Below are 17368 nucleotides of genomic sequence, written 5' to 3'. Positions count from 1 at the left end.
TTCTGGAATATTGTATATTAAGTCCTGATGTCTTGATGGCCGCCCGGATGTCACTGGATACTCGACTGCCCCATCAATGTCACATCAATTTGTATATGTCTGTTTGTGGAGGCCTCTGATTTCTACAACATGTTTCACTAATTAGACTTACATAACAATGTTTCGGAGACGTGCCTGGCTGTGACCGGCGACCAAACTGGATATGATAGAGATATACTTACAATGTATGCTTCATATCAGGCAAGCCATACTTATAAGACAGTGTGATGATAAGGGTTTGATTGTAACAAAGGCATTTAATTTCTTTATTACTCGTCACTGATATTTTATCGATAAACAACACCACTGCTCGTATTAAATTAACATATGCCAGTATTTCTAATTCACTGTTCCTTCTTTGATATAATTTTGAATGGATTGATGTTCCGAGTTTCGTTAAATCTAAATGGAACTAAACACCAACTCGAGTTTTATTTACTTCAAACGGAACTAGGAACTCACAACTATCTTCATGCTCCCTTTCTGAACAGAATTGACTTGACTACATTATAAACAATTATCAAAGAATCGTGTGGAGACCATTATTGTAGGAAAATATCGCGTATTTCAAATCAAATCTGGCGATCGGATCTCCGATCGTACAAAGGACATACTTGCCCATATGACTGTTCAGGTTACCTTTCCCAAAAGTCGCATAATGATCTTCTAATCGGCGACACACACACCAAAGGGTACAATGTATGTACATAAAAGATAAAAATGTGATATTTAATCTATTTTAATTCATTTGTTCCGAAGTTGACGACTTGTGTAGTATTAAAGTTCAACGTTAAAGTTTTGCGACTCTACAGAATTATCAACCCTGTTTTGCATTTCTATTTCAAAAAATCAAAATCGTCGCGGAAAGATAGTCGGCCTTTAATCTTAAAACTTTGTAGATATTTTTGTTTAATATATCAGAGCTAATTTGTCTCTGAAATTTCTATTAACATCGCTAGGCAATATTCTATCTTCATTAACTTAATAATGATGTATTTTTATTACTGATATGCATTCGTTGCGCATTTTAAGTTTGCTTGAAATGTCATGAATACGTGATTGAAACAGAATCATGCTAACCATGTCTGAAACTGACAACCAAAGTGTTCATTACATACCCATTCCAGGCCCAGTGTCGACAGTTATAGATCACATGATCTATATACATTGGTGGAATATTGGAGTAGCGACATCATACATCATCATTAGCAAAGTCACTGGACAGTCTGTCAACGTTACTTTAAATAACGTGATGGAATAAAACAATGTCGTGTCAGCAGTAGCAACTATAACTGGGATCAATCAAGGTCCAGTTTGTGCGGATTTCTATGTTTATGTCAAATAAGATAGGTTCATGTGTAGCCGACATGTTCATAAAGCATCGTCGTGTCCTATGAACAAAGACACTAGAATTAATCAGAGTCCTGTTTGTAGGGATTTTATTCAAATATTTAAATGTTTATATAAAACTGTAAAACATAAGATTTTAGTTGTGTAGAAACTTTAGTAGCTGCAATATTGTAGCTCAAAAGACTTTTAGACAGAAAATGGTGTCGTTTTTAGAGCTACAATTGGTGCCTATTACTGCTAATAGAGCAAATTCATGATCATGCAAACCCTTATAAAAAGTTTGTTGGCATTTTATCGTACTTGTTTGATATCGCCAACCTACTAGGCAATAAAACTGAACCACTTTAAATATCAAATACTCATCGAGGCATTTTTACATATGGAGGTCTTTCTGAAGGGTGTTTATACGGCAAGTCCACAAATTGTGAATTTGACGTCTTGTGAGCTGTACGGTAGATATTAAATATGGTAGTTATGTTTGTTTTGGACAAAAATGATATGTAAATGCATGTATACGCATAAAATAATTGGAAACCTACAAAAAAGTATAGAAAACTGTGCCCGAGTGATTTTCGAAGGCAGTGCTCCACTAGGACACATACATCCTCGATAATCCAGGGGCTCCGATCACTTACGATCTCTACACCCCTGGGCTATCTCACAGTGAAATTGAAGGCAGCTCAGCTGAAAATATTTGACCAATCACAGACCAGCAAAGCCCAACATCAAAGCCACAGAGTCAACCACAGTGTACCGTTATACGGCTCTTTTGATATCCATCAAAGGACTAAATTACCTGTTCTGTTCTGTTGCCTCCAGTTTTACGATGAGATAGTCCAGGGGTGTAGAGATCGTAAGTGATCGGAACCCCTGGAGTATCGAGGATGGGACACATAGGGACCAATTCGTACCGGCCGAATGGTACAGTTGGCCGGGTACGTATATTCGTTCTAAAACTTTAGCTGTTTTCACGTTTGTTATGGCACCACTCATATAAATTACAGCTATGAATGTTACAAAGACAAACTGGCGAAAATTCTGGCATGTCATTTCTTCTTCTGTGATTTATTTAGAAACCATCAGGTTTAATGAATTTAAAGGGACAATTCAGTCTAAGAGTACATTAAAATTTGCATATATACGAAACAGTTCTAATAGAAATTAGATTAGTTGGTTTTACTGTGATATGCCAGAAAAGCCAACTGTACTCGCTAACTGTATGCCATTACACATAGTGTTCAGATGTCTTGTATGCCGAATCCTGGCCCTTGCCAGTGTAGTAAAAGAACTAGTAGTATTGCCAACCTCTGTTGAGGTCAAATCGGGTGATCACCCTTGAAAAAACGGGTGAAAGGGTCAAAACAACGGTCATGTGCGGAACCACATTTTAATATAATTTTTAACATATTTCAAACCCTAAAATATGCATATATTTATTATCTTCATATTGTTATTCAATAATATTTATGATATTTTTGTAATGATATAATTAATATCTGAAAATTAATGAAAAAAAACCCTGATTTTTTTATTGTTGTTCTACACATGTCCGGTTTCACTATTATCATTGACTAAACAAAATGGCGGCCATTAAGATTGGCTTGCCTGCCTACTGCAACAGGATAGTGAGGATACCGTTACTACTCAAATCGCTCTTACCATAGTGTGTTAACCTTATTAGATGCATTTCTTGTCTAAAAATAATTTCATCAACTCCTCAGTGGTAATATATTGCATTTGTTTAACATGTTGACCTTTGGCTCTAGTACAGCGTACATGTTGTACCTGCTTAATCGTATTGATCAACGATTTAGAATTAACGGTATCAAGCAAAATACTTAATAATGTCGTGAAATTTGTCAATATTTCTTGTTACATGTTTCATAAGGAATGTAGAACAATACATTTATGTCATATTTTGCTTCGTGGTTATGTAGCAGAATTAGTCTCACTGCATTGTCCCTTTAAACTGTGGTTACACCACTAAATTAATGCACTGTTAGCTTGTTTTTACGCCTTTTGTGTGCTAAGATGGACACATTCCTACATAAATCACTTTACAATTACTAATAATACTGTCAAATAGTGAAATGAAATTATAGAAAATTTGGCTGTTTTCATGTCTTCTCTGGCATCACGAATATAAACAAAGAAAAACTGAGACATTTTACCCAGAAGTCTGAAGTCTCCAAACTATGAATATCAAGTATTACTATCGTAAATTAAATTTTTTTATACATTTTTCACTACAAATCCACTAATCCACCGCGTACATCACTCACTCACGCCGTGTTGTTTCCACACGGATTTTTTACACTCAACTCGTGACAGGACATGGTAGTTTGATGCAGAGCAGGTTACTAAGGCCATTATAATAAAACGTAATGGGTTTTATACGGAATGGCGTTCTAAAAAAAGATAGAAAAAATGCCCTCACGATCAATGCTGATCAAAGGGAGGTAAAGTATAACGATGTTAATTTATACTGTTACATTATTAAATTACGTGATGTTTTTCATGTAATTGTCCTTTCAGCCCTACGACGCGGGGAATAAATAGTGAAATATTTTACTTGAAAAACCCACTAATAAGCATCATTATGAAATACTAAAAAACATATAAAAAGCAAAATACCAAAATATATCTTTATTTTATTTAAAAATAAAAACATTTAAGCAATGGTGTCATCATTTCATCGGGGTATGAAAGAAATTTTGTTTGGAAACTGTGTCAATCCGCGGGATTATCATTTATTTTTGCTACTACTCGATAAAATAGATACGTTTAAACCTACGGTTCTGATGATTTATTGAAGGGGTTATCTTTCCATATCAATACGCAATGTGATCAATATCTTGTGTTACTTTGTGACGTCACGATGACGTCGAGTTTCCGCGCCATTCTCTGATTCTTACTTAAGAGAGTTATGAAGAAAATGAAATGACCGAAGTCGGATTTTGTATGAAAACAAAGAAATATAAAAAATTAAACTTTCGTTGAGATTTCGTTCAACATGTTTATCTGCAATTGTTTTAAATGTATAAGAAAAGATGTATCTATGGTGCTTCAAAACGACCCTGTCTCTTTGTTACAAATCTGAATGTACAAAGATTTAGATAAGAGTCGATCAGCCTGTGTATGTTCAAGTAGTGTGTTTGCCGTTAGTATCAGAGACAACAGGACTATAATTCTGACGATAGTCTTTATAGACAACACGTGACAACTGTAACTCAGGTCTATGTTGGCATCACTATCGTCCGACGGAGTCAATTTAAAACATTACTAGTTATCAAAGTTTTCCAATTCGTTTTTTTCCTATATGGTTCAGGTATCTTCACAGACATACCATACAAAAATGCAGTCCTCCAGCACTCTCGTACCTGAAATGGCTTTATATTATTGACAAATAAGGATATAGGTCATCAGATGTTTTCCATGATACATCACACAAACATTACGAAAATGAGTTAAAGCATTTTATTGGTTGATAAACTGTCATTGTTTTATTGATTCGGTTTTCTATAAGCATTAACCTGTGGTTGATAACAGGTGCACTTAAGCTCTTTATTCCCGTATCAATCAGTCATGACACCTGTTTATTGTGACCTTTTATCGGGTATAATTTTCATGGAAATAGTGATATTAGCACGTGTGAAAGATATCATATGTATATAATTATGTTAAAACACAACATATTGCCACGTTTTGTGGAAGGTCATATGGGCAATCCCAAAACAAGTGATTTCCTTGTTGATCATTTGGCGCCTAAATATTTATTCGATGCACAACGGTTAACATACAATCATATATTTGCGTGTAAAAGAGATACAAAAGGCAAGATCGAATTAAGGGTCTGGGCGTAAAAAACATTGTTTGTTATTGCTTGTGTGCTCTTTTGGATCCAAATAATGTCGTTTGGATGCACATTTCACAATTTTGTGTCTCGATGTTAGCCGACCAGCTAAATGTTTACATTAAAGGCACATGGTTCTCACTAAACACATAACAACTTCAATTACTTTGGGGTTTTCTTCTTAATTTGATACAGAAATGTTTTGTAGACGCGGTCCCGTAGATATACCACAGGAGGAAACAATCAAGATGACGCAGACTGTACATGATGACGTAAGAGTAACGTAATGCTGGCTGCTATGATATCATTTAGTTTGGTAAAGAAGTACTCCCACATAGACGAAATCCTTCAATATACAATGTGTTTACCACAGAATATGTAATTAAGTTCTCTCGCTGAGAGATTGGAACATTACGTTATTAAATTGATTAGGTAAATGAAGTTCTAATTTGATAAATTAAATTAGATTACGAATCTATATTTGATAACCCCGACCGATTGAAATTAGTTTCTTCCATAGTTATATCTGCAATAAGCCTATAGTTAAATAAGTGACCTAAAATAAAGTTTAGCGATATTTGCATCCGCAAAGCAGTATTTAAGTATTACTCTCAAAGCATTATGTTTAAAACTAATGGAAATAATTCTAGCACGCTGGATTATATAATTAGATTTAAAAAATCAGTTATACAATAAAAAAAAAAAAAAAAAAAAAAAAAAAAAAAATTAAAAAAACTAAAGAAGCGGGTAGTAAATACATAATTTTGTTAAAAGTCTGTCTTCTTTCAAGTCTTACAAGATTTATCTCATATCACGCCATGTTAGATAGAGTTTGTCCATGAAAGATCGCTATGTATGATTATAAGACTCATTCATATGTGGATATAAGGATAGGGATATTCTACCCGAGGGTCACAAAATGTTGTAAAACCCGAGGTTTGCCGAGGGTTTTACAACATTTTGTGATCCCGAGGGTAGAATATCCTTATCCTTCATATCCACTTATGTTAGAGTATTTTTCTCTCATACTTCGACGTTTAATTGCAATTTTAATACTACGACTTTCCACCATTTTGAAATGAATTCTCAAAAAACGTGAATGCAAATGATTTCTCCATAAATGACAATTGCGTGATATTTTCAACGCATATTCTATTGTTTGTATCTTTTAAAGTAAATACAACATAGTTTCTGAAAAAATGTTTAAATTGTACCGAGAAAGTAGTGATTTTGTTGACACTGTGACGTCATGAGGCTTTATTGCATGGGTATCCATGTAATATAGCTTCAGGCGGCATGAGTGTATTGCCCTAGACCAGCAAGTATACGTGTAGGTATGAGAGAAAAATCTATCTTAGATGGCATTTCACGCGCGCGGAATAATTTGTGTTAACATGGAGACAATTACTTAGGCCTATTTACCATTAAGGCAATCTTGTTTTATCAGCAAATTTTTAGCTTGTCAAAAACGGGTTTGCTCTTTAAGAATATCTTATTATCTTAGCATAGAATTATGTAATAAAAAATCTGGAAAAAATGAAGTAAGATGAATGACTGGAAGATATTTTAACGGGAAATTGTAAATAATATGATAGAAAAAGACACTTTCATTATGTATACATGGATAATAGGGCTTATTCCACCTTCGGTGTCACAAAACGTGGTAAAACCCTCGGCAAGCCTCGGGTTTTACCTCATTTTATGACCCCTCGGGTAGAATATCCCTATCCTTCATGTATACATATGAAGGAATCTTACAATCTTCTTTCGCATCTTACTATGTTACAGTGAGCTTGCCATACGTTCATTTCAAAGTATTTGTTATCATTACACACCTTTTAAGATCATCAACCTTTGAAGCCAGCTGTGGAAATCGTAAAGGTAAATCAAGAACGAAAATATAAATGTGTAAATCCTCTCTTTGAAATAAATAACATTAGGTTAGTTTGTTACTGTTACATTCGTTAATATCCATGACTTTTAATTATTACCATTATTTAAAGTGAAATGTGCAAGAAGTAACTAATTATAAATCTAGTCCTCCTGATAAGTTTGTATTAAACATATCTTGTCTTCTTTAATAGAATCAGCATTAATCCCTCTGCACGTGTTGCGTAACATAATTAAGTACTTGAGGTACATCCTAAACCAGTAATAACTAATAACTGTCGGCTGAGATAAATGGGTCGAAGTAACAAATCATATGTACGTGTCCCTCAGAAACTAATTAGTACGGTTTTAGATGAAGTTGGTAAAGGTTGAGTAGGTACGGATTACGAATTTGTTATTATTAGACGACGGAACCAATTAGATTACGAATTTATAGCCATAAAGTGAACCAGAAATTAATGATTATAAAACATTGCTGATTTTTTCTATATAAAAAATATGACCTTCCATCGATGCAATCTGTTTACGTAAACATTTCAGCAATGTAAGCATGTAAACAAAATGTCGAACTTGACACACAGAGGTGGAGACCATTGGTAGCTTGTCAGGAAAACTTTACCTCACCGCCGAAGTCTTGATAACCGGTAGAACGTAAATGCGTTTCCAATGAGTGATATGTTTAAATCGCAAAAGAAAACATTTCTACCGTATTGGCAAATTTTGTAAACAGAGTTTATAAACGTCTTTTGGGAATCACTCTTTCAATTAACCGTCCTTATACGAATTCCTTATGGACTATACAACCAGACTTTTACTGTCGCATTCGATTTGCCATCTAAAGTGTTAACTAAGGGGAACTGACTCAGTAAACATGTATTGATCGGTAAATAGTTCATAAACCCCATAAGGCATTTCTGTTTTGGGGAATAAACCGTGGCCTAAGCAATTTGAAATCATGTGTGTCGTGCCGTCAACATAAAATGTAACAAAACAAAACCTTGGAAATAAAAATAACAAATAATACTTTATAATTGTGTCTGGCCTCAAAAAATCTAATAATTTAAAACAAAAAAAAACAAAAACAAAAAACCCGAAACACTGTAAACAAAACAATTTTCACATTTTCGCGACAAAAAAATTGTCATGACGTATTCTGGGAGTGGGACGACTGGTTTGTCCGTTGTCAGTATAATGTGACCGGGTGGGGTGTGTTGCTTGATGTCTTCGGCTGTATGCTGCAATAATATAGAACGATAAAAAAGGCAAATAGTTCCACTATACAAGAAAACTAGCACGAATACATAACAATCTCCCAAAACACCTCGCACTACATACAGAGTATACACTGCTGAATGACCCTTGTTGTTAAAAGGATTAAAAATTAAGGATTTTAAATTAATTAATCAACCAAACAACCAAACAATCAAACAATCAAACAAATCAAGACGTATTGTTCATGGGCTGTGATTTACAAAAAAAATATTTGTAGTTGAAACGTCTTCGTAGTGATTTATCTTTACACATTAAGATTGTCAGGAAAATGCTCCGAATTTAAATGAACGCAAAAATAGGTTGAGTTGCAGTATAAAACTAGGCAGTATCAAACGAGATTTCTGACTAAATACAGAAGGAGAGTATAGTTATGTTCGGATAAGTAAGTTATGTCCGGTTACATTAATACATATCTGTGTCAATTCAAAGTAAGAAAACCACTATATTCAGAACAGCTTAAGTGATTGCATGACCAAAAGTTTTACAGACCAATAGTGAAATAAGATCAGGTGTTTACAATGGAAAATCGTTTTTTTTATTCCACTCAAAACACCACACAATGCTACTGAAATTTACGAGAGTATATTTACATACATCGACACCTATCAGAATGTACACTAGATATATTGAAACCACTAGCGTTTAGCTTTGGAAATGTCCAGAAACAGATCGTTAATACGGAAAAGACTTTCGTTGAACCAAAACAACTTATGTATAATTGTTATATCGCTACAATTTCGCTGAGTGATCAAACCATAATAAAACATCAATACGTAATACGTTTCAGAACCTAATGTCTACACTCAAAAATCCTGACACAAATCCTGACCAGGGGATAATAGGGCCAAGCAGACGTAACGCAGTCTACCGGAATTACGTTTAATGACAGTGTGTCGATGTCATTATCCATTAGCCGGCGCCAGACGACAGGCATGGCGTGTTGAATCCCAGGAATTGTCACAGGTACAAGTACTGGTGGGCCAACATAATACGTTTATCTTCAGGGATTATTCAATTAGCAGCAGGAGTATGGGACGTTTTCGATTGGGAAGATGTGGTAAGAGATGTAAAGTAGGTTTTTCCACCCTCGCCAAAAGGACCCTTTACTACCTTACGTGAGATGTTTTACACGCTATCATTATTGACTTATTCCTTATTTAACCTTGGTGTAGAAAATGTCTATTTTTACTTACGACTTTATATGTTTTTTTATGAACAACATACACATAAACAATAAAAATCTATATCTATGATATCATATCATACTTCAAATCCGGAGTAAAGCACTGTTAACCAACTGTCTTTCGCGGCTACTAAATCTCGCGATTTCCGTTTCAAAACATTTTTGCGGAGATTCTGTTTCGCGGATTTAAAATTGAATGAAAATATCTTTATATTTAATTGGGCAAAAATTGTGGAAAATATCAATTGTCGGAGATAAACTTAACCTTGATCTCACGCAAAAGAAAGTTATATTATAGTAATGCAGATAGCAAATCGTAGAAGGTGTTATTTATCTTTGAGTGGCAAAGCTTACAAATATAGATATAGTTAATTTGCGACTATACATTCCAGCGACACATAATGTTTCAAATATGCATAATGTAAAAAAAAAAAAAAAAAAAAACATGGGCAAAGATTTCAATGATAAATATAGTTAGCGACTTTACATCCTAGCGAGACATAATGTATCAAAAATACATAATGTATCAAAAAAATCATGATCATCATATTCATTCTTTATTCTATATTACAAAACAAACTACATCATAGTGTGTTCTGAATATATGACTGAACATGATAAGAGCTGATCAAAGTCACCAGGGGGCTGTCACAAAATTCTAGTGTATACTTTAGATTGATGTCGGTATGAAATATGTTCAGAGAATTTTTAGTTTGCATAAAGCGCAATATGTGCTCGGTTCATGTCGTATCTAGGTAGCTATATATAGTACCACTGACATTGTAGGACTCGTCAGTGATGCCATATACACCGCTAATATTCTAGGACTCGCCAGTGATGCCATATACACGTACCGCTGAATTCGCTGACATTAGCCCAGTGATGCCATATACACCGCTGACATTCTAGGACTCGCAGTGATGCCATATACACCGCTGACATTCTAAGGACTCGCCAGGAGCCATATGCATATACACCGCTGACATTCTAGGACTCGCCATGATGCTATACACGCTGACATTCTAGGACTCGCAGTGCCAGTGATGCCATATACACCGCTGACATTCTAGGACTCGCCAGTGATGCCATATACACCGCTGACATTCTAGGACTCGCCAGTGATGCCATATACACCGCTGACATTCTAGGACTCGCCAGTGATGCCATATACACCGCTGACATTCTAGGACTCGCCAGTGATGCCATATACACCGCTGACATTCTAGGACTCGCCAGTGATGCCATATACACCGCTGACATTCTAGGGCTCGCTAGTGATGCCATATACACCGCTGACATTCTAGGACTCGCCAGTGATGCCATATACACCGCTGACATTCTAGGACTCGCCGGTGATGCCATATTCACCGCTGACATTCTAGGACTCGCCAGTGACGCCATATACACCGCTGACATTCTAGGACTCGTCAGTGATGCCATATACACCGATACAACAGCAGGTAGTATTGTTGTGCTTATCTCATAGAATGAATCAAACAAAGCTTTTATGTTTAATCGGGTTTGGTTTTTTCTCAAACATCAAACAGTGTGTAAAGTTAATTCAACAGATAGCTTTTACCGACATTACTACACAGGTTATAAACCATTTATATTGGTTCGAAACGGCACTAGTCTCACAGATAAACCTTTGGCATTTACGAATAGATATAAGTCCTGGGGTCAATCTATTCTGGCGAATTTTCTCTTTCACTATCGTCATAAAAATTGATATATGCCAATAATAAAAATGATGGATACGCATTTCTAGCTCTGAATTGCTATCGATTTGTTGTGTTATAAGCCGAACAAATTACTTGAGAAGCGGAGAAATTGCAAGTTCTCCAAATGGATTTAGTAAAGGGCATTATTACTCCGAATAAACTATCTTAATCTGTATATTTTATTACGAGGAAGGTTTACAAGATGACATTGTGTTTACTCAATATCTATGTTATGATCTGACCTACTGTTTATCGATTATTTAGCCTGGCTATGTCCCCATCATTAATAATGATATAATAGGAATGTACAGTTACCTAGCTCCCCTTTTTGTACAATGTAAGCGCTCAGAGAGTACTTTTGTTAGAAGGGGCAGTAAAGGCCTAGTGTAAAAAAAATATCCCGGCAAAAACAAATAAAGAAAATAGAAATTTCCCGATGTTTTCTCCGAGTACTATGGCTTTCCTCCACTCATAAGCCTGGCACGTTACCAAACAAACCAAAGCAACTTTTTTTTAAAAGTTTTATTCATGAATACTGAATGCCTGGTACACTGCCAATATTTCTTCAGATGAATTTTACGTGAAATAATACACTTTTAAAATCTATGTGCGAATCAAGAAAGAGGGTAACATATAGTACAATGATCAGGATACTGAAAATTAATAGAATATTAATGCAATGATGGTGATTGTGTTATGCGACTAACACAAGACATTATTCGCGATGGAAAAAATAGCATTAAGTTAAGCACTCGATGTTTAAGGACATATGTATAGTATAAATCTAAACAAAATATATCAAGTATTGCTTGGTCTCTCGAGCCCATTATAAGTATAACTTCAACGTGCTGTTATTCGTAGTTCCATCGTTTGGTGTAATGAGGGCGGAGATTGTATTGGCAAGTGTCCATAGCCTGTATGTATAAATAGGGTCCTAATAGATGGTAAGGGATTCTACACGGATTCTGTATATAAAATGAAACAGTTTTATACATTAAAACTCCCTTGTTATTTGATATTTATAACATATACCCTGGAAACCAGATCACGAAAATCTAAAACTGCTAAAATATACTCATTTTTACTTCAAATCGGGTAAAGAATTGGATATACGATTATTAAACTTTGATTTTCAAAATATGTGATGTCCTTCTAATTTATTTCAAAATGTGTGACGTCCTTCCAATTTATCTCAAAATATGTGATGTCCTTCTAATTTATTTCAAAATGTGTGATGTCCTTCTAATTTATTTCAAAATGTGTGATGTCCTTCTGATTTATTTCAAAATGTGTGATGTCCTTCCAATTTATCTCAAAATGTGTGATGTCCTTCCAATTATCTCAAAATGTGTGATGTCCTTTCAATTTATTTCCAAATGATCATGCATCACTAAGACTAATGAGAATGTACACATGCAGTTAGAAGTTCATTAGTTTTTTATCAGAACAGTTCCGAAAACACGACATGTTGTAGACATCATGCTTACCGAATGCTGCCTTGACGTCATCAGTGTAAGAACTGAATTTGAATATTGCTGTTTCTTGATAGGTACAATTCATCAGACGTTGGGTACATGACCATATCCTCGGTATCTTCTTCTGAACATTTTAAAATGGCAATGAATTCCATATGTGTATCATTTAAACAAAATGTTTATTAATCCAAAAACTTGACCAAAGTATTCATTTACAAAGTACGTACCTTCGGTATCAGTATTGTACTCTATAAGGATCATTAGTTATCACACATTTGCCTCCTTGTATCTTTTTCTGATTTCTAGATATCCATCCGGAGCATTTATGTAGCCATAAGGAAGTCCCGATCCGGAATGGTAGTGTAGATTATCAACACGGTCGTTGACTTACGTTGATCACAAAAGACAACTGAGGCTAGAATATCACGGGAGGTTGATCAACATAACTGAATGTCAAAAAGTTTAAACAGCCATCTCGACTCCAAAACTCTACTGCTCTGCAATTCTGAAGTAACCTACATCATTAACTGTAACTAAGGTAGGATCACGTCATACTCGGAGGAACTAGAATCACTACACTAACAGAGAGTTGATGTAGACTTAGAGCTTGTTAAATCCTCTGGTACAGGCGAACGATAACGACCAGTGGGAGTCAGTATGGAATGTAAGCCTTGACCTGCCCACTCTGCTAGGTTATTGTCTTAAAACCCCAGTTTGACTGCACCATCAATAATCTCCATACCATGGTGTCCTGTACAATTATGTAAGGTCACTAGGATAGCATTGCTAGTTTTGTGTGAACTTTACAACATATTAATGTTCCATTATTTTACAAAATTTAAATTAATCGAACTGAATTAATATAAACCAAGAAATAAACTATGAACGCGTTAACAGTTCGTGAGCTGAAATCTCTGGTATAAAGTAATGTGAACCATTACTCAGTATATCACTCCGAGAGTCCCTGTGTCAGAGACGTAAACCCGACAGTTTGATTTGGAAATTTCATTATCCATTTTAGTCCAATAGTGTTGGATACATCTACAGACAAAGACAACCGCATGCCTACAGACTACAGAAAATAAAACATTGGGTGTCGTCGTAGGCAGACGTTCACCTAAATTACGTTTACGTAAAGGAAAGACAAGAGAACTGGCAACGAGATTTCTTAAGAAATAGAATGTCTGGCGTAAGCTTAAGCAATTCTGAAGAACATGATTACGTTGTACAGACATAAATTGTTCCTGAGGGAGACTGGAATTCATTACCAACACAGGAAGAATAATTGTGTCTAGTAAATGTAAATTCCAAACCGTTTCAACAGGTAAAGCATGAAAATACTTTAATTTAAACTGTACTAGATGTTCAGAAGATAAATTCCTAAAACTGTCTTATTTTGATACTGGTCGTGGTGATCACAAGTAGATTCCACGGAAGCAATAGGGCACAACAAGTCGTTGGTCCTTATTTATCTACATGTATCTAGTCTGGAGTCGTCACGCTTGCTCCCTAAACGTTAGATTGATTACTAAATACAGTCTGTATAGTTAACCTAACATGAAACCAGAGCAAATCAATGAAACTGTTATAAAGATTGAAGTAAACCTCTTATCACTGTATTTATGGCTTTCTAAGTGTCACGGAGTATTCCAACAACATCTGGCAATAGATTGTAAACAGTGGTCTAGGTACGCTTGAGTATTTAGATACATATATATATTTCTTTTGGGATTTTTCTCTCTCTCTTTACTTCCTCGTGGGGGCAAGCCTATTTAAAAAACACCTAACTTATTTATGTATGTAGTATGATTGGCTAACGTGATTGTGTGCACACATTATACGGAAATGATAACAAGACATGTGTTCCTTTAAAATGGCGTGAAATTACGAAGTGTAATATTGCTATATCTAACAATAATTCAATTTTGCTTGTTACGAGCATTTTCATTGGCTTAAAAATTTACTTTATCAGCCCATAAAGGAAAAAATGGCGTCGCCGTTTATAACGTTGCTTCTGATTGGCTAAGATGACGGCGTAATGATTTCATAGACAAAAGAGTCCCAAAATGATTTTTGAATATTGAAGAGATTATCTTTAGTAAATTGAATTATAAGGATTAATTTGAATATATTTTTTATGTTATGGAGATATAACACAAAAATCTGAGTGTACTCTCATCATAAACCGCTTCGCGGTTTATTTAGAGTACACTCAGATTTTTGTGTTATATCTCTATAACATAAAAAATATATTCAAGTTAATCCTTAATTAATAAAATGTTTTTTTAAGCAAATGTTGGTACAGTGCACTTATGAAATATCTCTTATAGCTCCTTAGCAACATCATATAACTATATATAAATCTTTAAAGGAAATAATTCGATTTTAAAAGTAATTGAGGCGTTCAATCAAATAATTTCATCTCAAGCTAAATGTAATCAGGGATAATCATTATTGTTAATGTTCTGGGCAAGCGGGGAGTTATGGCCACCTAATGAGATTATGACGTCGATTGGATGGTATATTATGGGATGCTATATTATGCTTTACTGGATGTTGCGTGTAAACATTATGATCTTCACATGATATACAGTAATAAAAATCTGCAAAATAACAGATTATATATGGCATGTAATGTGAGATGTATTCAGAAAAAATATTTCAAAATTAGAAGTACGGCAATAAAGTGACTCGTGTTCATGAGATCATATTTCTAAATCTTCAGAACCGTTTAAAATAATTATGTTTTGAACCCTGCCTTAATCTGATCTGCACCAAATGAAATTTCAATTTTCTTGTTTCCATTATTCAGTAAACTATTATTTTCTTTCTTATTGAATTAGAGATTTCTGTGATGAAACGGTGGCACGTGATAAAACTGGATAACAGTTACAACAAACTGATCTCTTTACCCCAACGACTGAGGCTAAGTTACATCAAAGAAGGCGATATCTATAATTAGACTACAAAGCTGCACAACAAAATTAGAATTGGTGAAGGAGGGCAGGAAACCCTCTGTAGTTATAAATTACTTATATTGTTTTGCTGATTAGCCGTGAGATATGGGCAGTACATCATCAAACGACTTTTATATGTCAGAGCTTGGTTCTTAAGACTTATCACGCATTCTCTTATGATGCGCGAAGATGTTCCTGATTTCTACTCCAGTCTAAACGTCACAACTCATTGGATTATCCCGTCCAATGACCTTCACCTTTACTCATATCTTCTTAATCTTCCAGCAGCATTTCTAAAAACCCATTTCGGCAGGTGTTGGTAGTTAGGTAAACATTTCCTAGGTGGCCATACCAAACCAAAGTTCAAGGAGATAAACACACGTTCTGTTGCCGTTATTAGTAATGCAAAAGCAGCTTGGATAACTATTAGGCACGCTCTACATGTACTTGCATGCAGCTGAAGTGACTCCCTAACTTTATGTATGCTTTGCATACTGAGTTTTTATCATAATTATAGGATGACAAGATAATCGAAGGTCGAAAGTTCAACTGCATAAGTAAGTAGTTGATGTGGATTTTGTTACCCATCAACTTTGTTGATCTTAACAAACAATTAAGGATCAATTTTAGTATCTGTCGCATAAATTGATAAGTTTTTTTTTCTTTTTTTTTTTTTTTAAAGCAACTAAATTAAAAAATAAACTAAAATAAACGGGTACGGGTAAAATCAAAACAATCCTTATTCCTGTTTAATATTGCTTCGAAACTAATGATTTATATATACTGAAAGTACTTAATAGTAGTTTTTGAAAAAAAATCGCTATTGTTTTGTTTGTAAGTTCCTTCCAGCTGGGGTGTACTGTTCCATTAGGTTTCACATTTCTTTCCCTCCCACCCCGTCCCTTGGTTTATTGCCTAGTCAAGAAATTGAAACATAGATCATTTATGTGGTAAGTCTACCTATCTGTGTTTTTTCTGCTCCAACTTCATTACCCAAGAGACACTGATATTGATTACTTTGTTTGTAACATAAGACAACATTTTTGAAACAGATGTTGCGTGATATCACATCGTATTAAGTTTTTGATATATGTTGTCGTGTCAATGTTCGGCGCATTGCACGTCTGGTCTATCATTTGACCGCTCAATGAGGAAGTATTTGTCCCAGAAACGGTCAATTGACCTGACTTTGTTACTCAATTAGGAGAGCTTGTATATAGGTTCTGCCTATCGAGAGTCTATATACGTCAATTTGCCTTATTTAAGCAACCGAATAATCTGTGTTTAATGCTATACACGGAACCATTAACTTGATCAGACTGTTTTGTGTATAGACCTACAGGCTGTTTTGTATACATTTCTTATCTCGATGGTGCGCCACTCTAAGGTCGACAGTAAATCAACGTGTAAGGTTCGGACAGTAAATTCAACGTGAAATCACATGGTGTCTTTATTAAAGTGTGTGACAAACGCTTGGTCAAAGCCAAAAAAGTCTGCACTAGAGAAAAAAATTGCGATAAATTGGCTAGACACTAACTAGTTATCCAATTATTGGGCTGTTTATTAAAGTGTGTGACAACGCTTGGGTCAAAAGCCAATAGTCTGCACTAGAGAAAAAATTGCGATAA

At 34.9% G+C, this 17368-nt stretch overlaps 1 protein-coding gene across 1 annotated transcript; it reads left to right on the top strand.

Annotated features, from left to right (window-relative positions):
* Positions 1 to 9456: 9456 nt before the first annotated feature.
* LOC138324462 (uncharacterized) lies at positions 9457 to 17144 on the top strand. The gene is made up of 3 exons (XM_069269526.1): positions 9457 to 9461; positions 10614 to 11047; positions 15627 to 17144. The coding sequence occupies exons 1-3, from the start codon at positions 9457 to 9459 to the stop codon at positions 15743 to 15745; spliced, it is 558 nt and encodes a 185-aa protein (XP_069125627.1). The 3' UTR covers positions 15746 to 17144.
* The last annotated feature ends 224 nt before the right edge of the window (positions 17145 to 17368 follow it).

The sequence above is a fragment of the Argopecten irradians genome, chromosome 5 (assembly GCF_041381155.1).
Source record: "Argopecten irradians isolate NY chromosome 5, Ai_NY, whole genome shotgun sequence".
In the NCBI taxonomy this organism is placed as follows: Eukaryota; Metazoa; Mollusca; class Bivalvia; order Pectinida; family Pectinidae; genus Argopecten; species Argopecten irradians.
The sequence above is the reverse complement of the archived record's forward strand: the minus strand, read 5'-3'. Positions and strand labels throughout refer to the sequence as shown.

Bases quoted from the DNA above. Each gene is read 5' to 3' on its own strand.
- LOC138324462 (XM_069269526.1), top strand. The intron at 11,048-15,626 runs GTAGTATTGTTG...TTATTGAATTAG, and splicing joins ATACACCGATACAACAGCAG to AGATTTCTGTGATGAAACGG.